Source organism: Heteronotia binoei, chromosome 5, assembly GCF_032191835.1.
Source record: "Heteronotia binoei isolate CCM8104 ecotype False Entrance Well chromosome 5, APGP_CSIRO_Hbin_v1, whole genome shotgun sequence".
In the NCBI taxonomy this organism is placed as follows: domain Eukaryota; kingdom Metazoa; phylum Chordata; class Lepidosauria; order Squamata; family Gekkonidae; genus Heteronotia; species Heteronotia binoei.
Genome location: NC_083227.1, coordinates 100212229 through 100237049, shown reverse-complemented (window position 1 = coordinate 100237049; position 24821 = coordinate 100212229). Strand labels below are relative to the sequence as shown.

At 40.4% G+C, this 24821-nt stretch overlaps 2 protein-coding genes across 4 annotated transcripts in view; one reads left to right on the top strand and one right to left on the bottom strand.

Moving 5' to 3' along the window:
- Window positions 1–24821, bottom strand: part of CENPP (centromere protein P) — a 256588-nt gene that overhangs the window by 45138 nt on the left and 186629 nt on the right. The window lies entirely within an intron of this gene.
- Window positions 9929–24821, top strand: part of ECM2 (extracellular matrix protein 2) — a 30885-nt gene continuing 15992 nt past the window's right edge. Inside the window, exons 1-5 of one of the 2 annotated variants that reach the window (XM_060239881.1) lie at window positions 9929–10266; window positions 13845–14160; window positions 17767–17955; window positions 20480–21058; window positions 21427–21542. In XM_060239881.1, coding sequence (XP_060095864.1) covers window positions 13866–14160; window positions 17767–17955; window positions 20480–21058; window positions 21427–21542 — 1179 coding nt within the window. In that variant the 5' untranslated portion in view covers window positions 9929–10266; window positions 13845–13865. Of the gene's footprint in view, window positions 10267–13844; window positions 14161–16220; window positions 16331–17766; window positions 17956–20479; window positions 21059–21426; window positions 21543–24821 lie in introns of those variants that run through there. The other variant, XM_060239882.1, reaches the window with a different exon arrangement.

Below are 24821 nucleotides of genomic sequence, written 5' to 3'. Positions count from 1 at the left end.
GTTCAATGTGTTTTGGGTTTTATATGCCATTTAATAACTTCTTTATTATGCTGGAACACTGCAAGTCATCAAAGCTTAACATTATATCAAGTCTAAATTCATTCCCAAAATTTAACAAATAGTTCCTCAGCAGCCAAAGAACTTGGCTGTAATCCACAAAAGTTTATGCTGAAATAAGATCTTGCAAGTCTTTATGGTGCCAAAAGATTCCTGTTTATTTCTGCTGCAACAGTCTAACACGTTTACCCTTCTGGAATCTATTCTGTATAATTATTTTCCATTCTTATATTTCATATTTGGATTACCAAATGCCCAATAAAGGCTTTTGATTTGATTTTGATATATGGATTACAGTTGCTATTCGTCATACAATATGACCAGTAAATGCAAAAATGTTTAACATACTATGTGATTTGGACATAGAAATTTCAGATGCTAATTCATGCAACTAAGTAGAATTTGTTTCCCAGTTCAGAAATTTAGTTTTTGTCTCATTTAAGGCAAACAAAGTGGCAGAACTGATGTGGCACTATGGTGTTGAAAATTATACACTTTACACCAAGAGTTGAGGTGGGATGTTAAAAAAACGTGTTTCAACGTTGGGCATAATGAAACCCAGAGAAGATCATAGGGACTCAGAAAACCACATCTGGACCTTCTGTACATAGTTTTTCACACTGCATAAAAGTTATATGTTTCTTGAGTATGTTGAGGGGATATGAGCACATGTGATCAGAATGGGGAACTGAACCTTTCCTCCAGACACCATGTTTTACTTCTCAGTTAAAGTTGTATATAAGGGCATGAACCTCATCACAAACCTAATTTTGTGATAAACATCACCTTGTTCATGGTTTGTGAGCTGAAGGTCATGTGATCTCACATGCAACATGCAATTCATGTTGGCAATTTGTGCACGAGTGAAGTCCAAGGGGTGATTTCACCCATTTCCGGATGAACTTGCTGCTTGGAATTCACTCAGGCACAGCACATTCCCTTTAAATGGCTCTTGCAAGTTCTGCCCTCCCTTCCATTCTGCTGACCTTGGGGAGCTGCTGCCAGCAAAAAGGAGGCAGGAAAAATCTCCTGAAGGCTTGGGAAGCTGCCACCAGCAGAAAGGAGAGAGGGAAAATCTCATCATGAACCTCACAAAATGAACTGGTTCAGTAAATGGGGTTGCTCATGCAGCGCCGGCCCGTGGGTGTGTGGCGCCCCAGGCAGACTCCTTGCCCATCATTACTCGCCCCTCGCCAAGGCTGGTCCTTGCCCGCCGCTACCCTCCTTCCCTTTGTCACCTGTTCCCCACCCCCACAGCCAGTCCTTGTCCCCCACTGTCCTCCTGCCCTTCATTGCCCCCCATGGCTGGTCCTTGAATGCTGCCACCCTCCTTCCCTTTGCAGCACTGCAAGGCAGCACTGCACTCCGTCTCCCCCCCCCCCCCCACACAACGACTGCTCCTTACTGCCTTGGATGTGGCTGGTGCGGCTTCTTACCCTTTGAAGAGCCCGTGAGAGAAGACTTCACTCCCCCTCCTTCCCAAAACCAGAAGTGAAGGGGAGCAAAGTCTTCTCTCGTGGGCTCTTCAAAGGATAAGAAGCTGTGCCAGCCACATCGAAGGCAATAAGGAGCAGCTGCGGCACGGGAGGGGGCAACACAGTGCAGTGCTGCGAAGGGAAGGAGGGTGGTGGTAGTGACAGTCAAGGACCAGCTGCGAGAGGGGGGAGGGAACGGGCGACGAAGGGAAGGAGAGCGGTGGCTTGCAGGCGGGGCAGCGGTGAGGAGGGATGCAGGCAGGCAAACTAGCCATTTGCCCTGGGCACTGGGAGGGGGGAGCCCAATTCTGTGCCCCCACCTCCTGGCGCCCTAGGCAACCACCTAGTTTGCCTAGTGGGCGAGCGGGCCCTGGTCTCATGATGGTTTGTGGTTCATGTGACCCACTGAACCACAATGAACCTACATTTTCCTAGTTATTGCCCATCCCTGTTTTTACTATAATCAAGTAACAATGCATGCTATTTTGTCACAGTGCATGATCATCATAACCAGGGTGTGAGTTTTAGTGTTCTCTTCTTTACCAAGGAGAAGAAAATTTAGCTTGACAATATCCTTACATTTCTTGAACTATTCTAACTCTAGGTGGTGTTAGAAGTAACAGGATATATTGCAGAAGGAAAAAAAAATTGGCAAAAACTCTCTTTTCTCAGTAAAAAATTGCATATATGTTCAAATAGTAAAACCAGTTCTGCTGACATTTTACTCTGAAAAGAAAAACAGGACTTAATAGTCAATATACTCACTGGGGTTGGGGCTTGTTAAAATGATGCCAGGATTAATATCCAACATTATTTTATACATAAGAAGTAAATAAATTAGCCATGCTATTTTTTGTCAGTAAATCATATTTTTATATTTGCTACATGGGTGTATGTGTGTGGGTGTTTACACATACACAAATATGCTGACTAAAATAAAGTGGCAAACACTGTTGTAGTGGCAAACACTGGAAACCTAGACTCAAATCTTCATAGCCATGGAGCTCTATTGAGTAATCTTAGTGCAGCCACCAACTGTCCACCTCACCTCTCTTCAAGGCTTTTGTGTGAAGATCAGCATCATCAGCATCATCCATTAAGTCACAACCAACTCATTGTACCTCGTTACAGCAACAGATTGAAACACTGGAACTTACCTGAAGGTTTCTTCTCATCAGTGGGATGAGGTCATCCACATTGTCAAGGTCACACCTCCTCTAATGCCAGATAGAGTTATGCAAATTTTTTGCAGTACTCTCTCGATTTGTTCACCTGACCCACCAGTCTTAGTATAGCCCCTTGCCAAATAATTTCAAATATGTACTGTTCTTTTTCTTTCTGTTTCCTGAGTGGGAAGTGGATGAGTCCACCCTACAGAAGAGAAGAAACCTTCAGGTAGGTTCCATTGTTTCATTCTCCTTCAGTGGGAGAAGTCATCTAGATTGGTTCTATACCCTAGCTGTCACCCAGGGAGTGATCATTCTTCTTTCTTCTACTCCATGTTTAAGGATGCCTCTGTAGAATCCATCTGGTCAACTCTAATGCTTGAGAAAATTGGAAAACATTGACTACATGGCCGCTCTGCAAATCTCTTCTACTGGAGCTCTTGTAGAGAGGGCCATTGAAGAGGCTGCTGCTTTCATGGAATGAGCAGTGATGTTCCTCAGTGCTGGTAGGCTCTGTGCCTCGTATGCCCTACTGATTCATGTCTTAACCCCAAAGGCAATAATAGACTCTGACACTCTTTCCCCCAGTGACAGGTTGCTGTGTGATATGAACAAGGCATCTGAAAGCCAAAATTCAGCATTAGAAAGTCTAAGGGCAGTCTTGGAGTGCCTCTGAGAGTGCACTGTGCATATGTGGCTTGCCCGCAGCCCTTGCTCAGGCTTGTTGGGCAGACTCAAGATGGCTGAGCAGGGGCTGCGGGTGAACCATGCACCTGCTCTTGGAGGCAATCCAAGATTGTCATTCTTAGGGCAGTCTCAGACAGCCTCCAAGAGCGCACTGCACACACAAGCCCTGCCTGGCCACTTTCACCATTAAGGTGAGAGTGGCCAGGCAGGGCGTGCTCTCTGAGTCCACCTTCCCTTGAAAGGGAAAGCGGGCTCAGAGGAAAGCACGTACTGATGCACCACCTGGCTGCTCTTGCCTTCTTGGTCTGCATAGACCCAGGAAGCCACAAGCAGTGGGTATGGGGAGCAGGTACCAAGTGGTGTCCCTGTAGCCCAGTTGGTGCCCTAGATGGCCACCTATCTGGCCTACTCCCATGCACCAGCCCTGGATGTCACCTGTCTTTTTAGCATGTTCGGTCTCAGCCTTTGTTTCTATCTATTATGCATGTCCTGTACATAGACTTTAACGGATATAGATTTCTAGTATTCAACGAATTCCTAAATGTTCTCCTTGTATGGCAGGTGTACTCACCTGCACCACGATGTCTATTACTTCCAGAGAGAAACCTGATCTTTCTAGATCTACCCATTCAGTCTCCATGCCATCAGGTGTAACCAGCCTGGGTTTGATGGTAAAACTGGATCTTGCACTAGCAAGTCTTGAACTCCCAGGAGTTTCCACAGGGGATCTGAAATCCAGCGTCTTTTGAGCCAGAAGGGGGTTATGAAGATTGCTTCTGCCTGTTCCATCCTTATCCTGCTGATAATCTTGGAAATCATGGGAGTTGGTGGAAAAATGTATAGAAGTCACTTTGGCCTCCTGTGGAGCAGAATATCATCTCCTTCTGTCCTGGCATTGTAATATCTTAACAGAAACCTGGGAACCTGGTGGTTGTGAGGGGGAACCTGGTTGTTGTATGGGGTTGTCTGTGAGCAAGAAAAGTCCCCCCCCCAGTACTTGTGAAAGGGAACTGTCATTTTCCAGTAGAAGTTGTAAGTTCATGATAATGCATTGAACAATTTTGAGTTGTATGTGACCACTAGTGGTGTTTTATTGTCGTTTGGGGCCTCTCTTGTAATGTAATAAGAAGAGCTGTACATCTCACCCAGACAAAGAAAGTAGGAAACATGGTAATCTGACTGCCATTTTAGCATCTACTGAATGTATTTCTTAAAAGTAATCTTTGATACCATGTGAAAAGACAAAAAAGAGACAACACAAATCTTTGTGTTATTTTATTAAGAATAATGATGATTCCAAAGAAAGTGTCTTCTCTCCACAGTGGCAAAGAGATAACAGCGAGAAGAGGTGCTCCCTTTCTCTTCCCATGTGACATGAAGATGAGGAAAACTATTAGGGGACAATGGGCTAGCAGAAGTTCCAAGATGTTTGTACCAGCCATGCACATGCTCAGTTCCTATGTGGGATAACATAGAAACCATGATGATTAACTAGGGGAAAACTTTCCTAGACTGCCAAAAGAAGCAGTGATCTGTCCATTAAGAGACCTTTACATATAAGAGGACTTCAAAGCATCCCTCAAGGACCTCATACTCTTATATGAATCTACCATCTTTGGAGGCCCTGCTTCACACAGCTTGAAGTTAGATGGTTAGTAACCCTAGGTTAGATGGGTGGTAATTTGAGAATGAGGAACGTGCAAATCAGATTCAGAAATATTTGGAAGCACTAATATTTGGAATAGTTATGAATAGTCCTGAATATGAATTTCTGCATATTCAGAAAAATTTCTAATAGTTTGAGTTCCATTGACTCCATTGAAAGCAGGCTAGTCTGTTTGCAAGAGCTGTAAAATTGGTGCTTTGAAATTGAAAGGCAGGTACAGCTACTTACATAACTTCTTGTTTGCTTTTTATGCTTTTTATGTCCCTTCCTGAGCAACTACATTAATTCCCTCTCTATTCCTTACAATATATTACAAATTAAATAGATTAACTAGATTGTACATTAATTGGGAAATTTTATATACTAAAAGGCTCCTTTTGGGGGTATATCAGGCATAAAATGTGATACCATCTAGATTATATTTAGAGATTAATGCTGAATAGAGAGATGTTGCTTAACAAAAATAGGTTTAAAGTCAACTCTGAATCACAGAATTGGTTTCCTAGTTCTTGAATTCTGGCATTACTTAAAACTTCTAATGTTAACATTTTATAAGCAGCTCTTCTCAAACATTCATTAAGTATGAGATCCAAGGCATAATAGTTAAGATGCCGGACCAGCATCTGGGCCATCTGAGTTCAAATCTCTCATTTGCAATAAAACTCACTTGTTAATCTTGGGCCAGTCACTCTGTCTTGGCTTAACCTACCTCAAATAGTTACAAGTATGAGATGAGAAAGAAAGAACCATTAACATTTATGAGGTAGGATAAAAAGGCACTAGAAAGACAGAAGTAGATTCATCCTTTAATGTTGGAAGCTTGTCCAGCCACCATCTGCTAATAGATACCTTGAAGAATTGCAATAAGAACATCTGTTATTAATATCACAGAATGTCATTAGATACTTGTTTTTTCCCTCACAATTTTTTTATATTTTTGTTTGCAAAGGTATTAAAGACTCTTCATTAAACAAAAAGAACTACTCTAGATTTCATATGTGTAGTTTACTCTGCCAGACCAACTTTTATTCATTTTTGCTGACTCTTACAAAGTTAAATTGCTATGGGTCTGCACTCCCTATAGAGAGCAAAGAATAATATTGTGCAATTGGAAACTTCCTTTTCTGTTGCATTTAAATAATACTTCTTTACATTTACCACAATCTAAGATTCCAGTTTCTTTTATGGTCATATTAGCTTTCCAATCATAATAACAAAGCTCTACCAAGTAGGCATCTATGAAGTTTGTTTCTACTGTTTGTTGTTGAAATATGTAGAAGGAAAAATAACTTCAATATTATAAAAAACTTCAATAATTATTAACACTAAAATACACAATGCTAACAAATTATTAAATAATGTGATTGCAACCATGAGGCATAATTTCTACAATACACATTGGACTGTTTCCTGAGCACACCACAGTAATTTGGCAGATAAATCAATGGCAAAATATGCAGCAGTAATTTTGAAAAAGAGGTAAAATTCAGGGGTGTCTAAAATATATAGCACTTTTGGCTTCACAGTGTTCTATTTTATCATGCATCATTAGGGCCACCAAGGTTCTTACTGCCTGGTAACCAGAAGTCTATCAATTAGTATAACGTATAGATTGTTTCTTACTGAACCTGTTTTTCTAGGCATACAGCACTAGCCTGAGGATGGTGTGTCTTGTGGAAGGTCCTCATATAATCTGCTGTTTGAGCGAGGCCCACCATGTGATTGGTTAATAGTGCACAAGCCTGTTCACATGATTTTTCCAACTCACAAAAAGAGCTTCTATGATTCGTCATTTACATGAAGGTCTTGGCCTGTATGGTAAAGGGGAGGAACTGGTACCAAGTTATCAGCTTTGGCCCTTTCTGCACTCACAGCTTACTGCAGAGGATCTGAGCAGTCAAGTCTTTAAACTTGACTTCTGATTTCTGTGCCAGCTGTCTGCACCAGTCTTACACCATCCAGTGAATTTATGCTGTAGGTACAATTTAAAACTTTTAAAAATCCTAGTGGAATGTCACTTGTGACATGTTAGTGGGGAGTGATGGTGTTCAAAATTTATTTAAATTTATGATCACCCTATCAGAGCTGCGCAGTAGCGAGCACATCAAACTCATGATCTTGGCATAATGAACACACCATTCAAACTAACTGAGCTAACTAGCCATTTTTGGAAAAAGGTCTCTCATTTTCCCTCATGTAGAAAACAAGCGGAATGTAATTATTTATTTCGAAACCATTCAGCAGTTTTATTCCATTTACTGTAAACAGCTATTTTTGTGTATCATCAGAAGACCACAACCTTGGACAGACCTCTGTCAGAGAATACCTTTTCTCCTTGTGCTGGTTTTAGTTTGTGTGGGAGAGGGAGTGCAAAAGAATGCACTGGGGTGGGGGGAGAGAAAAGCATCATTTTTTACCAAGCTCTCAAATGGCTCTAAGAAGCCAGTCTGCCATGGGGAGAAGGGAAAAAAAATCACCACCTCCCCTTTAACTGCAGCCAAACTACTAAAGCATTTCCTGCTAATCGTTTCTCTCTCCACCAATCAAAGATTAACGATCAACTTATCATATCACTAAACTCAAAGGGCTTGTTAAAAAAAGAAATTAAAAAAATGGGAAACCCTCACAATACTGGAGTGGAAGCAGGGAGGAAGGCAGAAGGCGCTGAGTGGGAGGAACAATAATCTAGGCATTGAAGTTGACAAAAAAACAGGGGTGGAAAAAGGGCAGGGTTGAAAGATCTGAGGACATATGAATGCTTCTGAATTACTTTCAGCTTGGAAGTGAAGCAAGTGAAAGTCTGCCACAAAACCACTTTCAGAAAGCCAGGGATACAAGCAGGAAGAAAGTGGAGAGTTGAATTGGTGAAAAGAAATGCAGAATGAAACAGAAAACCCATTGGACATGCAAGGTGAAAGTGGGATGAAACGCAGAATGAAATTTAAAAGGCAGCAGAGATGCACGAAGAAAGCTAGGGAAATGACCAGTGCAGAAATGGCCTTTGGATCCCAGTAAATGTAGCAGCTGAGGCTGACTCCGTCAGTTCCTCATTAGCTGAAAATTAGCTGAAAATATACTTTATGAGCCAATCTATAAAGATGTCTATAAGAAATACCATTTAATGTTAGCACCTTTTTCCATTCTCAAAATAGACACAAAATGGTTTTCAAAACAGACACAAAAATAGCAGGATGGATGAAAAGGTTTAGTGCTCACTACATACTAAAGTTTATAACTGGAACTCAGGAGGACAGCAATGAACTATAAGACTGGATATGTGGTTGCATTTTTAAATTTGTTATAGGTTAACTCTCAGAATACTTCAAATGCAATATACCAGATGGGTTTGGCTATATAAGACATTTTCCTGGATCTAAATAGTACTACCCATTTATTTAAATGGCCAATCTGCAAGTTTGCCATGGCAGAAGCAACACAGCATTTTTAAAAATGAATAAAGTAGTGGAAACAGAGATGACAGGATACTTTTTTGAAATATACACTGTTTATGGAAGGTCACACAGGTAGTCATCATACTAGATAGTATGCACATAAGAACATAAGAGAAGCCATGCTGGATCAGGCCAATGGACCATCCAGTCCAACACTCTGTGTCACACAGTGGCCAAAAACCCCCCAGGTGCCATCAGAAGGTCCATCAGTGGGGCCAGGACACTAGAAGCCATCCCAATGTTGCCCCCACAAGCACCAAGAATACAGAGCATCACTGCCCCAGACAGAGAGTTCCAACAATACACTGTGGCTAATAACCACTGATGGACCTCTGCTCCATATTTTTATCCAATACACAGAATACATAGAATTTGATATACAGCAATGTACTCACGGTGTGAAAACCCTATCACATGAAAAAACACAAAAATGGGGCATGTATAATGAACACCACTCAAATGGCTTTTAAAATTCATTCCCATGAAGGCTCATTCCACATGAGTAACTCAATAGATATATCAAGGGAATTTCTCCATGCCACTAAAAACCTCATGCTGCTAACAACATGCCAAACTTTGCATAAAACAGAGAGTCAGAGACATTTGATATTGCCAGGCATTGCTGAATCTTGCTCAGTACATTCAAAAACTACATTATCCTCTTGTAGGTAAATGCAAGCTCAGAGCTGAAAAAAACAAAAAACCAGATCGACCTTGAATCACCTTTAATCTGAAAAAAGGTTATGCACTTGTCCTAGCATCTCCTTTTATGTCTGTATCTTCCTTTCATGTTCTCAACAGCAATTATGGAAAGTTAAATTATTGTGAACCCTTCATTAAGGAGTTTTTTAAAATCTAGCTTCAAACAAAATATCACTCAAATGCTTTATTCTGTTAGCTATATTTCTCATTCCTGAACCTTAAGAGCCAAAGAATACCAAATTGTAATGGTCTATGGAAACATAAGCCAAACATGAGGGAGTGCATCCTGTTTGGCAGAAAGCAAACCAGTGGATTATGCACACTTTCCCTTTTTTGGTTACCAAACTGATACGGTTCTGCAAAATTATGCTTTGGTCTCATATTTCAGGAGGACCCCATTACTCTTTTACATAAAAAGACAACTGGAAATGCTTCATTCATTTTGCTTTCAAACTACATAGATTTCTGCTTAAAACATTATTCCAGAAACACAAAAACTGGTGTTCAATCTCAAACAGACTTACATATTTAAGGATAATAAAGGTTACATATGGATGCTTTGAAGATTTTTTTAAAACTATGACCTTTAAATAGGCAAATAGTATCTAATGAACAATACACATACAGTGAATTTACACTAAACATGTGGAAACTGTACTGAAATTTATAGAAAGACCAGGATTAAATCACTTGCAAATAATTTCTCTGTTTGGTGAAATGAGACCCATTTTCTTTTCCTTATGCAAGCATATTTTAAAAAGAAAGCTTCCAGCTGTGCCTTGTCAGCCTAAGGACCAAAAGCATTGTGCTGCTTTTCATTTTCTAAGTGAAGTATGTGCTATTCTGAAAAGCTGTATTAGCTGAATCTCTACATACCGGACAGAACAGTGCCTTGTCCCTAGAGAAAGGAGCTATTTCAGTCTTCACTAAGGGATCATCTAACACGGTTCAATATAACTCTGTTGAGACTTCTTTTATTTTAAAGATAGTAGCTGAATTTCTTTCGTTTGCAGCTGGAGATTAAATGACAAGCAAAATCTACTGTTAGGTTAGATTTCCAGGTAAAAAAAATGCATTTTCTTTTAAAATTACTGTTTGCAGCATGATAATGTTTAATATTTGCAAAGAAATTGTGCTTAATAATTTGTAAGTACGTTGATAAGCAAATGTTTGTATGTATTATTATATGTATGCCTGAGACTAGTTATAAAAGTATCTTCAGAAAGTTGTTTAGAATACAGATTACACTAACAAAAAATTCAGTGGTCAGTCATTAGTTACTAATTTTTACAGAACGCATGTACACAGTGTTTTAAGAAATGTCATGTAGATAAATGCATAGTTGTGAAATTATAATTAATGTGATAATGAATAAACTTAGTATTTTGTTAAAACTGGCTCAGTATTAAGCACAGGAAGTCCTATTTCTTTCCAATTGTTGAGTAGACTGGTAGAATATAGAAACAGAATTAATGGTGTAGTTCATGCAAACAGATAGTTGGCCTTAAGGATCACTAGATTAGCAATTAACCATTTCCAGTGTACTGCTGGCCAATATTAATAGTGCAATATTTTGTACCTGGGAAAATTCAACACTTTCAAGAGATATTGCCAGTATCACTGATGCATAGAATATAGTTGTACAATATAGGAAAGGACAGATGTTCTAATGCAGTATTGGAAAGAGCAAATGTCAAGTTTAACATGTGTCTGGCCACCTCCCACTTTCCCTACAACCTTCTCCTGGGGAAGAAAGTGACATCTCACCAACTAAATGACCACGTTTGTTTCCTTAAGCTCCATATCAATCAAGCCATATATGATTATTTTAATACAACCTACATGGGAATGCCTTTGAAGTTCAAAAAGTACAACTGGTTCAAAATTCAGCAGAAGGAATACTAAACTAGCCTGCCAGATTGGGCATATTTCAATATCGTGTCAGATGCACTGGCTTTCAATTTGTTTCTAGGACCAATTCAAAGTAATGACACTGATTGTTAAATGGTCTGGGGCCAATTACCTATGTGACCCCTTAGGTCTGGGGACCAGCTGTGGGTTCTTTCACCTTCTGAAGCCTAGCAAGTTGGGATCCTCAATACAGTTTTTTCTGTGATGAACCTATGTATGTGGAAAGCCTCCTACAAGAAAACCAGCCCATTTCCATTACTTACTATTCACATTCAGACAAGCAATAAAGATGTGGTTGTTCAAGAAGGCCCCTGAGCCTTCACATAAGCCTTTGAAAGTAGACTCAATGGGTTTTTATTCTCTTCCCTCTATCTGTCATTTTAATACCTGCTATTTTATCATCTCCATATATCTGCTGCCATGATCTGGTCCAGACTAGCCTGATCTCGGAAGCTAAGCAGGGTTAGCACTGGTTAGTACTTGGATGGGAGACCAATGAGGAAGTCTAGGGTTGCTATGCAGAGTCAGGCAATGGATAACCACCTCCGTTAGACTCTTGCTTTATGGGTCACCATAAGTCATCTGTGCTTTAATGGCACTTTCCACCACCACGAGAAATTGCTATTACTTGTTTTATAGCTATCATCCATGGATAGATTGTGGGTTCAAAGCTTTGAGTGCTGGCACACAGGAATGGGTCATACTCACAAGAGGGGATACATAGAAGAGTGAGGAAACTCAACAAGATAGACAAATTATATGGGGGACAGCAAAAGATTTGATGATGTGTAGGAGGAGACCCAAAGAAGAGGTAAATTATAGCAGAGAGATATAAGAAACTAAGCAGATAGTTTCAACTTTAGTTTCACTAAAGAAGGAACGTAAGATTAAGGATGGGGAGGCGGAAGGACAGGCCATGGTAGAGCATTAAAGTTGGAGAAGAGGAACTAAATTTCAATGGATGCTGGGGATCAGGATATATACTATGTGCTTAGTCAGATAAATAACATACAAGAATGAGGAATTTAAAATGACAAAAAATCAACCAACTTTTCTGTTCTCTAGAGGCATTCAACTTCATGAGATTATGAATTAAGTTATTAGATTGATCAAGAGCTGGGGATGAGAAAGATGAATATTCACTGGAAGTATGGAATGAAAATCAAGAGTTAACAATAGGGATGAGATGAAGAATGAAACTGTCTAAAGAATTAGCAAATGTAATATTGCTTCTGAGAAAGTCACTGAAATTTACTATGGGCCATGAACAGAATAACAGCTAGGGCATTGGGAAAATGGCGATAAAGGGTCAGAGATTATGGCAGTGGCCAAGTCATTGTATGGAAGAGTCATTCCAAAGGCAAAGCTTGGAAGAAGTAGTTAGGAAAGGACAACAGGAAGCATTTGGTCAAGAAGATGAAATGCTGACATCCACATGGATGGGAATAATTCCCATGCTGGGAATTATTAGGAAGGGAATTGAAAACAAATCAGCCAGTATCATAATGCCCCTGTATAAATCGATGGTGCGGTCTCATTTGGAGTACTGTGTGCAGTTCTGGTCGCCGCACTTCAAAAAAGGATATTATAGCATTGGAGAAAGTTCAGAAAAGGGCAACTAGAATGATTAAAGGGCTGGAACACCTTCCTTATGAAGAAAGGTTGAAACGCTTAGGGCTCTTTAGCTTGGAGAAACGTCGACTGAGGGGTGACATGATAGAGGTTTACAAGATAATGCATGGGATGGAGAAAGTAGAGAAAGAAGTACTTTTCTCCCTTTCTCACAATACGAGAACTCGTGGGCATTCGATGAAATTGCTGAGCAGACAGGTTAAAACGGATAAAAGGAAGTACTTCTTCACCCAAAGGGTGATTAACATGTGGAATTCACTGCCACAGGAGGTGGTGGCGGCCACAAGCATGGCCACCTTCAAGAGGGGGTTAGATAAAAATATGGAGCAGAGGTCCATCAGTGGCTATTAGCCACAGTGTGTATGTGTGTGTATATATATATATATATTTGGCCGCTGTGTGACACAGAATGTTGGACTGGATGGGCCATTGGCCTGATCTAACATGGCTTCTCTTATGTTCTTATGTTCTTAACATTGTCAAAAAGGAACATGAGCTAGGTCTCTGAAATGAAGACTGAGAAGTCAGGAGAACAATACAGGGCAGCAATATAGACATCCAAAGGAGAGAATATTTATAGAACAAACATGAAGTTTAAGATACAGCAGAATTTGGAAGACAGAAGGCCAATATCATTCCTTCAGACCAATGTGTACTAAAAGGAGCAGTCTGTGACCAGATGGTCTCACTGACCTAGTACTTCTGATTACCAGAATTCAGAATTGTGTTATTTCAAGCTGTGCTGTTCTGTTACTAGTCCATATGCCTTGAAGATAGTGGTTTGAGACTAATGCAAGCTGTGTAAGTGCAAAACTCTTTTCCCCCCAGTGAACCTGTAACTCAAGCAGAAGGTTGTTTTAATCTGATTGCATGCCATAGTGGCCAGTTATGAGTGCAGAAAGCTGTCAGTGCTTTGTGCTCTGAGCTATATTGACTGTCAAATGCTAAGTCTTTTTTTTTTATTTCTCGCCCTAGTAAATTACTATTCAGGTATTTTCAACCAACACTAATTGTAATTGTAATGCAGAACCTTGCCATTTCTCCATTTTCTTGAAAATACAGAGGACACATTTTTTTTCTTATACTTCCATTGTAGGACACGAAGTACAAGTGCAAAATGCAAAAAACGCCACTGCTCTATTACCTCCTGTTTGCTTGTCTGTGTGTCATTCTTGCTCAGAATGAGAATTATAAAACGCCTAGAAGGGGAAGAAGGAGAATGCATTACAGAGGCTTAAGAAGGGGTTCTTTAGGAAACAGGAGTCCAAACAAGCAGCGACAAACCAAATCTCCAATCCTTATAACCCCAGTACCAAGTATTCCACTTATTAATACAGATGGGGATATTACAGAAGTAATTGACTCTCTTATTGGCTTGGATGGACATGAATCCAGTTATAGCGTTTTACCAGGTAAGCAGAGAAGTTACTCAATATTTGATAACCAGAGAGGACAAACTTAGCAAAACTTCAGCCCCCATGATTCCCAGAGTTAAGATATAGTGATGGAAACCCAAGCAAAATAGCATTCATGTACCCCAAACCAAATGTAATTTATTTAATGGGCATCGATGTGGCTGAATATGCAAGAAATATTGCACTTATGATTCAGTTTGATAAGCTGATGAAAAGAGTATATTGTCTCCACTTTGCAGGTCAAGTATGGGTTTCCTTGAGTAGCCCCGAGAGCTCAGTCATATTCATCATAGCCTTTTCTTCCATAAAGTAAAATATGTAATGACTTTCCACACTGAACAATGTCAAGGTGCCATGACAAGAAATTTTAAATAAAGCTCTTTGCATGCTAAGATATTCAAAAGTAATTATTTTTTACTGATGATAGTTTCTAGTTCTTTAATGTATCAATTTTTTGCATAGTTGTAATAAATTGCAATGCTTGTTGGAATGGCTGCATGGAAACTTTTAAAATGAACAGATCAGTACATATTTCATCAGTAAGTAAGTAAGTAAATTTTTATTTATACCCCGCCCTCCCCGCCAAGGCAGGCTCAGGGCGGCTTACAGAACATGATACGAAATCATGATATCACAATAATAGATAAAATCAATAACAGTATAAGTACAAATATAAATTAATTATAAAAAGTTAAAACAATACAGTGGTGCTATTTATCCGGCAGCGTAATATTTATTCTGGTTACATCTTAAAGGCTTCTTATAAGAGGGCAGTTTTGCAGGCCCTGCAGAACTGATTGAGGTCCCGCAGGGCCCGCACCTCCTCCGGCAGCTGATTCCACCATTGGGGGGCTTTTATAGAGAAGGCCAGCTCCCTGGTAATTTTAAATTTGGCCTCTTTGGGCCCAGGGATTTCCAAGAGATTTTGTGAACTGGAGCGCAGTGCTCTCTGGGGAACATATGGAGAGAGGCGGTCCCTGAGGTCAACAATTATAGGAAGCAAATTTAAACTGGAATGCTGAATATAGAGGGTTTTTTTGCAGCAGGAACTCCTCTGCATATTAGGCCACACACCCCTGATGTAGCCAATCCTCCAAGAGCTTACAGTAGGCCCTTTAATATGAGCCCTGTAAGCTCTTGGAGGATTGGCTACATCAGGGGTGTGTGGTCTAATATGCAAAGGAGTTCCTGCTACAAAAAAAGCCCAGAGAATGTAAAGATGAACATATATTTTCCAACAAAATAAGGATCATATTGGTCTCATTGTAGAAAATATGTTACGTCTATAGTTATTTCTTGAAAATATCTGTAATGAATATGTCACTCCATCCATTTCTACCTGCAAGTTTCATATATTAGTCCAATATAACAATATTGCACAGTGGATTTGGGGGGGTTGCTAATAGAATTGGGAAATACTACACATGTTTTGCATAGTGCTGACCATATAAAAGCTAATCATGATTGAAAAGGCCCAGGCTATGGTGGATGCCAGGTGAGTTACTCCAGAGGTGAAGAAAGAGCCAGCAGATGGCAGCCTGGAGACTGTGGTTTTCACATATGAACTCAGGGCTTTTTTCGTAGCCAATCTCCAAGAGTTTACAGTAGGCCCTAGAATAACAGCCCTGTAAGCTCTTGGAAGATTGGCTACCTCCTCCGGGGTGTGTGGCCTAATATGCAAAGCAGTTCCTGCTACAAAAAAAGCCCTGAATGAACTTATGGAAGGACATAGCCCTTCAAATATGTGGGCTGCAGACTGACAGGCATTAAGAAGGTTCAACACTTGGTAAAACAGCTGAACTGGAGTCGATAAAACAGGCTGACTAGAAATTTCAGGAAGAGCGATTGTGGTCCATTTAATACACGTTGTCTTTCTAAAACCATTCATTTCAAAGCTTTTTTTTTAATATTAAAGGAAAATATCACCACATGCAACATGCATTCTGTATGAGGTATTTAAATGTCCCTGTCAGAGATCATCAACCACACTGAAGTTATGTGTGGTTTCCTCATTTCCCCCTTGATTCTCCACTTTTAATCTGGAATTTTACCCAAAGGTTGAGCTTAAACCACTGAACACATTTTAGTTGGAACCCAATATTGGATCTGTGCCATTTTTCCAAAGGTTGGACATACTGAGATATCTGCCAAGGATTTCAACCACAAGGTATTTTTCTAGTCTAGCATTTAGAAACTTTGCAAGTTAAGGTCAAATTTGGATGAGAATCTATTAAGCAATGGAGTTTATCATTAATCCTATGTCCAAATTATATTTTAAAAAATTTAAGCATCTCTATTCATATATTTTCATTTCTGAAAGTATTTTATAGCATCTTTCTATGATATACATTGTAGCATCCAACACCTTAAAGACAATCACATTTGTTATAGTCTTTCAAGAGTTAGAATCTATTTAATAGACTTTAAGAAGTATTTTTGTATTTTATATTATATTGTTTTACATTTTTGGAAAATATTTTGCATGAATAGAATAATAAGCAAGCATATTTCACTCAGCTAATGAGAGATGCCTCTGCTCCAGTAACCCTTGTTTTGATCTCTGCAATCAAAACACTTTAAGAGCATTTAGGTGGATCATTAAGAAGCCTTTTGGCCAATTTTCAACAACAGTAGTTTAAGACCAGTTAGAGTCTCTGTAGGTAGTTTGCTTGCTAGGTACTAATAAAAATGTAGTTCAAAAAGGCAATGGAAGCCCTCCATTCTCAGGGCTAGTGTAGACATAGTACTGCTGTCAGTTCTTTAATTACTGTTGGTTGATAGTTGGCTGTGGGATTACACTCTCACTTCTCCCTTTCATAGTATGAATTCCTACCCTTCCCCAAATATGGTCACTGATACATCAGCACTGTTGTTAAGTATGCTTAATGTTTATTAGGGCTCAATATCATGATTTTTAAACGGTTTCTAATCCATATGGGCAACAGCTTGGTTATCTACTTCTGCTGACAATTGGACCAAGCTGCATGGACCTCAAGTAGCTTTTCCATTCTTTAGATGAGTTAAGAATAATCTGGCTAATCCTTAAAACATACCAGTTTGGCACACCATTACAGGTTATAGCCAGCATGCTTATAAACAGATGTTGAAACTGAATGAGAGGTCAAGTAAATCTGCAGGTCTGACAGGGTAAACAATTGACAAGTATCTATAGGAATGTATATAAATGAGCAATGACTGAGATGTTAACAAGTTTAATTGTGTAATAAAATAAATTGACTTCAGAAAGACGTGAAGACGCATTCAGATTTCAGAGAAATCACATACTACCTGAAAATATAACTTCTTTCCATTCTGTTTGGTAACCTGGATAGGAGGAAGCAACCAAGTAAATTGAAGTCTGCCAACGATTTCTGTATGAAATGAAGTTCTAACTTTATGTGAACCAGACCACCAACATTTATATGATTCCAAGCAAACAATGACTTCTCCATTCACATTTACATGATTATTATATCAGTATACTCCTACTGTGGAAATCAAAAGGATGGAAAATTTTGCTCAGATGTTCACAGAAGCCTCCACAGTTTTCTATCAGGCCAAAAAACTGTCCAAATTTTTAACGTAGTTTTGGTTTCTTATCAGGAAAGGAAGGACGCTGTTTTGCTAATGGGATGATTATGTACGATAAGGCAGCATGGTCTCCTAAACCCTGTGTCACATGCCTCTGTTCAAAAGGAAAAGTGTTGTGTGATGAAACACTGTGCCGACCTCTGTCATGTCACAGAACCAGGATACCTGAAGGAGAGTGCTGCCCAGTATGCACAAATATTGGTACAGTATATTAAATTTATTGTATAGTAAAAACATAACATACACACATGGAATATATTTTACTTTAAGTCAAGGAACCCTCTGAATGCCTAATTATATTGAACTACAGTGAAACTGGAAATTGTCTGCGTGCGAGAGAAAACTGGCACTCCTCTGTTTTCCTCAGTTTTCCAGATTACATGATGGTGGTAGTACTTATTTTGAGCCACCATCATCACAGGAACCAGAGCTATCATAAATACTCTGCTCATAGGAAAGTATCAGCTCAGTGAGCCTGGCTAAGCTGTGAACCCAGCAATAGACCTACATGCTCTTGGACATGATGGCATGGGGGCTTACCATATATAATTTGGCCCAAAAACATCAGATCAGCGATGCTGTTTCTCAATATTCTTAGACTGAACTGTCTTGCAGTTAACCAACAAAACATCCAAAATAAAAGAACAAAAATGGGGTTGCTTGCATGCCATTCATGCATTGCTTCACACTTCCATTTATTCTATGCACTACCTAATGCCAGCAGTGGACAATAGGTAAACATCAACTGCCATTTTGGCTCCTATTAAACAAAAGGTGGGAAATAAAGGTGCATGACAGTTCGCACAAAATATTTATCACATCTGAGAAAAAATATAATTTTGTGTTAGAAGCAGGAAGTTTATTATAGAGCAGCTGGCATCACTGATGAAAAAAGCTATCACCAACTACCCAGCTAACACTTCACCTATTCTGTGGCAGAGCTAGAATGAGCTAGAGCCTTGCAAGGAAGAGACAGGATTTTTGGGTTCCACTTAAAAGCCATCAGTCTTGATAAAGGCAACAAAACGTTTGACACTGGCTAACGTGGACTGGCTTTATGTGAATGAACTTATTCTTTATCCCAATACCTCATTGAAACAATAGTGGACTGAGAGTGCATGACTGTGAAGTGGGATAATTTGTTTGATAGAGTGTATGTGTGCACTCTTGATGAAAGAATCCATTACAGACTGTTTTCTAATGTTTTGGTTTATGACTCACATGCAGGCTCTTAACCTTTAAAAAGTGCCTGTGTACACTCTGATTTATTCTACTGCAGACTGTTTGGATTCATTTAAGTGCAGACTGTTTGGAAAAAGAGGTTATGTTAAAGTGCCTGCATGCACTCTTGTGTATTTTATTGCAGTCTGTTCAAAGGTAGAGGCTTTGGAATGTTAAAGTGCACACTTATATTTCTCATTATTGACTGTTTAGAAGTAGAGGCTACTTAGAAGTAGAGACCACAGGTTTTTTTCTTCACCCCATTATTTTCTTGTAATAAATGTTTTGATAGTATAGTGTTTATTGTTTCACTCTGATGTTTCTTCTATTATACCCCCCTCCCAGGCCATAATCAAAGGAGAGTCTCATCTAGTTTCAGAAAGCTCCATTCCACCCTCATTTCGCAAGGTACCATCATGTGAGACTTTCTGAAGCTGGATGAATAGGTCTGGGAAGAGGGAATATGAACAATTACTATCACTAGTAATTGTTGGGGACAGGGAATCCTCTGGTGGGGACAGGGAATCCTCTGGTTTGGGGGCCCTCCTCCTGCTCCAGGGTTAGCAGAAACTGCAGGGTGGGGGGAAGGGAAATGTCTGCTGGGCACTCTATTATACCCTATGGAGACCAATTTCCACAGGGTATAATGGAGAATAGATTCATGGGTATCTGGGGCTCTAGAAGGGATGGTTTTTGAGGCAGAGGCACCAAATTTTCAGCATAGCATTCAGTGCCTCTCCTCAACAACCCCTCCCCAAGTTTCAAAAAGATTGGACCAGGGGGTCCAATTCTATCAGCCCCAGAAGAAGGTCACCCTACGCTTCATTATTTCCAAATGGAGGGAAGGCATTTAAAAGGTGTATAGTCCCTTTAAATGTGATTGCTAGAACTCCCTTTAGAGTTCAATTGTGCTTGTCACCCCCTTGATCCTAGCTCCACCCCTCAAATCTTCTGGCTCCACCCCCAAAGTCCCCAGATATTTTTTGAGTCAGACCTGGCAATCCTAACTAGCACCCATATTCAAACTCAAAGAGAAAGTATTTGAATTTGTTAAAAATACTAAGCACAATAATTAAACTTTCAGGTGCTATGGTGACCTCTTTGACAAATTTTGATTTAACTCTCCTCAAATACTACCATTTGGCATGAAACCCTTTATTGGGATACCAAGCCACAAAATCAATGTCAGCATTGTTACACCAAACAAAAATATTCAGTGAAGAGCACGTTTATTGCTAGGTTTTATTTTTTTTAATCTTATTTAGAACCCATATGTCACAAGCAACTAGATAACTCAAAGTTATCTATCAATTGCAATGCTTCCTTAGATAATGTCTGAAAAAACAGTAGATGGCAAATGTTTAAGATTCTCCTGAAACTGAAATTTGGGTCTGAATATAAATGTATCTGTATTGGTATACATGGTCACACTGAATGCCTCAATACAGTAAAAATTTGTATAACTCTTTTTAATTGTCAACTTTTCTCTTTTATCAATATTCAGTATTAAGCAGTGTTTCACTTGGTGATGCATCTGAATTTTCTGGTGATTCCCCAGAACCCAATGATTTTACTGTTACAGCGATGCAAAAGGTACATACCTCAAATGAAAGGGATGTTCTACTTAAAAAGGAAATACAACTTCTTGAAAAGAAAAAAAATATTGTAAAAGAGAACAGGAAGAGAAAAAGAATAAAAAGTCAGGGAGAGAGGAAAAAACAAGAACATGAAAATGATCAAAAGGATGAAGAATCAAAAAGGAGAATAGAGGAAGAAAAACGAAGAGCATATGAAGAAGAGGAATTACGAATTGAGAAAGAACTTAACAAAATGAAAGAAGAAAGGGAAGAGATGGGAAATGAACATGAAGGTGATGAGGATGAGGACCAGGAGGAAGAAGACATTCTTCGTGGTGATGTATTCCAAATGACCCCTCTTTTCCCAATTCCTGAACCTTCTGCTGAAATTCCTCCTCTCCCTACGGGATGCTCTATCTTGGACAACACAGCAACCTGCATTGATGCCAAACTTACACAAATCCCACCAATCATGGATGCAGAACTTACCACCATAGAATTTGTAGGTATGGAAGAACTTCCTTTTTACCAATTTTAAATGTTTTCCATATTACCTGGTACAGGGCAGTACCTTTCCTACTGTGAGAACTAAGGGGAGGGAAAACAAATGTATCTGTGATAGAACTCTTCCTACTCTGTGCTTTGTGCCATATTCCTCTCTTTGTTGGTTCAAGATCAGTCAATAAATACATATAATCATATAGATAGATTCTCACCAAGAATTAGGTCATATCTTCATTATCTTTCTCCTTGTAATAATACAGGCTATTTCATATGAGAATGATGTTCTAACTAAACTGAAAAATGGTCAACAAATACATGGATTTCTTAAAATTTCTATTACTAATACTTATCTTTCATTTTGGTACCCTAGGGAATTTCATTACTTCCATTCCAGATGATGCTTTCAATGGGATTCCTAATCTGGAAAGGATTGATCTCCGTAAAAACAATATCACCTCTTCAGGCATAGGTTCACAAGCATTTAAAGTAAGAAGTTTAGCTATATCCAAGCAGTAATAAACAGAAAATCTTAGTTAAGTTATTGCTACTTAGTTCAATTTTCCTTTGTATAAATTCATGTGTCTTTAAACTGCTTATATATAAATAGAGATTAACAGACAACTAATACAATATACAAATTTTTCTGTTGATTGAAAAATATGTATGAACTACAATTCCCTAACAAGTGAGTCCAACTGGCCCTTGTTAACAACATGTTGTTTTGTAAAACAATGCATGTTACCCCCATATTTAGGTAGTACAAGTGGGGTACCTGCGTGACTTGCAGGAGTCATCTCACTTTCTTCTTCCCCATTATTTCCTCTTTTCCTTCCCTGAAGTCCTTCTATAGCTTCTCCTCTTTTTCTCCTTTCTTCTGTCCATCAACCAGCCAACTTACCTTTAACTGCCTTTTTTTGTCTTCAGCTTTTCACCCTTCCTTCCCTCTGTGAGCTTATCCTTGGGAAAACAGTATTGTTCCAGCCACTGAGCTGGGCAAGGCACAGATGCATGATGGAGAATCTGTAAGGACTTGTGGGTGGCCCCTCACTAACCCCTTCTCCACACAATTTCTGCCTTTCATCCTCGTGGCAGCCCCATATCCTCAACTTTACTTTTCTTCTTCCCACCCACCCACTCAGCTTTTTTCTGCCCTGCCATCAAATACATTTAATTTTTACACTGTGTACACCCCACCTGTCTCCACGACAGGACCTAAAGCACCTTACAGCATCATTGCCTCAATTACCCATCCACTGCCACCGCAAACTACTGAGATAATTCAAGCTGAGAGCATGTGACTGGTCCAAAGTAACCCAGTGAGCACCATGGCAGAGTGAAGATTCAGACCAGAATGTCCCAGATCCTAGTTTGAAAGCACAACAGCACACTAGATGTTGAGGTGTGGCTGCTGTTAAACTACAGCAAGAAGCCAGACCTAGCTAGGATGAGTCATGCAGGCCATTTAGTGATTGCTGGCTGATCCAGCCCTATGAGTCCTCCCTGAAAGAAAGACAGGTTGCTTACCTTTTTCTCTAAATCTTTGAGTGGTCATCTATGCATTCACACTCATGGGATATAGCGCCTGTGCCGATCCCCCGAATCGGTACCTAAAAAGCCTGGGATTTTTCGTGCTCAGCACCAGTGGGCTTGTGCAGTCGTCCCAGTACACATGCTCACCGGAGCCAGCGCACAGATCCCACCAGTTCCTTCTTGACCGCTGGAAGTCCCCTAACATAGGGAGACCGTCAGCAGTGGGGAAGGAGGGCGGGTAGTGTGAATGCACAGATGAACACTCGAAGATTTACAGTTACAGGTAAGCAACCTGTCTATCTTCTTCATGGTCTCTGTGCTTCACACTCATGGGAGATTAGCAAGCAAGACATACCTGTAGGCGGGAAGACGGTCAACCAGAAGAGACAGCTTGCAGCACCACAGCTCCCAGATGAGTCCTCTGCTGAGCATGCACATCCAGAGCGTAGTGCTTCATGAAAGCATGCGTAGAGGACCAGGTGGCGGCCTTGCACACATCCGTCAAGGAAACACCCTTCATAAATGCCACCGATGTCACCATCGCTCTAATAGAGTGTCCACGAATGGGCCCAGGCAGCGGCTTCTTTGCCAACAAGTAGCACAGTTTAATAGTCTCAGTGAGCCACTTCGAAAGCCGCTGGAGCCCAACTTAAGAGCAGCATAAGAAACAAAAAGATGCTGGTCCTGGCGAAAACTCTTAGAATGACTCAAAACAGTAACGCACGCTTAATGTCCAAAGCATGCCACCAACGTTCCTCATCCAAGGGTAACCAAATGTCCAACTTAAGGTGAAACTGAGAAACCACCTTAGGAAGAAAAGAAACATCAGGAGCCAACGACACTCCAGACTCATGAAAAACTAAATATGGGTGGTCACAACGCATAGCCATGAGTTCCCCTACACGGCGTGCTGACATGATAGCCACCAAAAAAGCAGTCTTCCATGACAGAAGTTGAAGAGAACAGGTTGCCAAAGGTTTGAAGGGACGCCAAGTCAACCTGTCTAACACTAAAGGCAAACTGTGGAGGTGATCTTGATGGAGGATGCAACCTGAGCAGTCCTTTTAGAAACCTCTTTGAATGAGGATGAGCAAAAATTGAATGCCCCTTAACAGACTCATGGTACGCTGATATTGCTGATAAATAAACTTTAACAGAAGAAAAGGAAAGTCCAGCATCCACCAAAGATAACAGAAAATTTAAAAAATCACCGATAAATCCACCTGTTGGGGTGAGACTGTAGGGTCATCCAAAAACTGAAGAAACTTCCCCCACTTCCTGTCATAGGAAGTACAGGTAGACGGCTTTCTACTATTTAGAAAGACGTGTTGGACTCTGTTGGAGAACTCACAGGGTTGATGAACCATGCCGTCAGCTTTAGATGAGGCACGTTGTGATGAAACACGTGTCCATCCTGGGCCGACAGAAGGTCCAGTTCCACTGAAAACTGATACCCCCCCCTCGCTAACTGAAGCAGGATCGGGAACCAGTTCTGCTGAGGCCACCATGGTGTTACTAGAATGCAGCGCGGCCTCTCTTTTGCAATTTTGTTGATGACCCTTGTCAGCAGCGGCAGAGGCAGAAACAGATATAGGAACCAATCGTTTCACGAGAACATCAGGCCATCTCCCAATGACTCTGGATCCATGCCCCCCCTGGAAAAGAACAGAGAACACTTCCGATTCTTGGCTGTGGCAAACACATCCACCTGAGGATACCGCCAGAGCTGAAACACAGGTTGAAGGAAGCGCCACTGCATCTCCCACTCGTATGGAGATGCTGCTCCTATGCTCAGCGAGTCTGCCTGCAGACTGAGCACCCCTGGAAGATGCGCAGCTTTTACGTAGATGCCATGCTCCAGACACTCCATCCACAGTTCTATTGCTAGCGCACAGAGCCTTCAAGAGACTGTCCTGCCCTGCCTGTTGACATAACAAAGGGCTGTAGTATTGTCCGTCAACAGGGCCACCGCATTCCCCGCTACTATGGGATGGAAAGATCAAAGGGTGAAATGAATTGCCAACAGTTCCAGATAGTTTATGTGGCAATGAGTCAACTGTGGAGGCCAAGGGCCCCACACACACAGAGAATCCATGTGAGTACCCCAGTCCCACAAAGACGCATCTGTGGTGATCGTAACTGTTGTTACAGGTAGATGGAAGGGGGCTCCCTGACAGATGTTGTCTCTGGATTTCCACCATTACAGGGTCTGAAGGATCAAGGGTGGAATTGTGA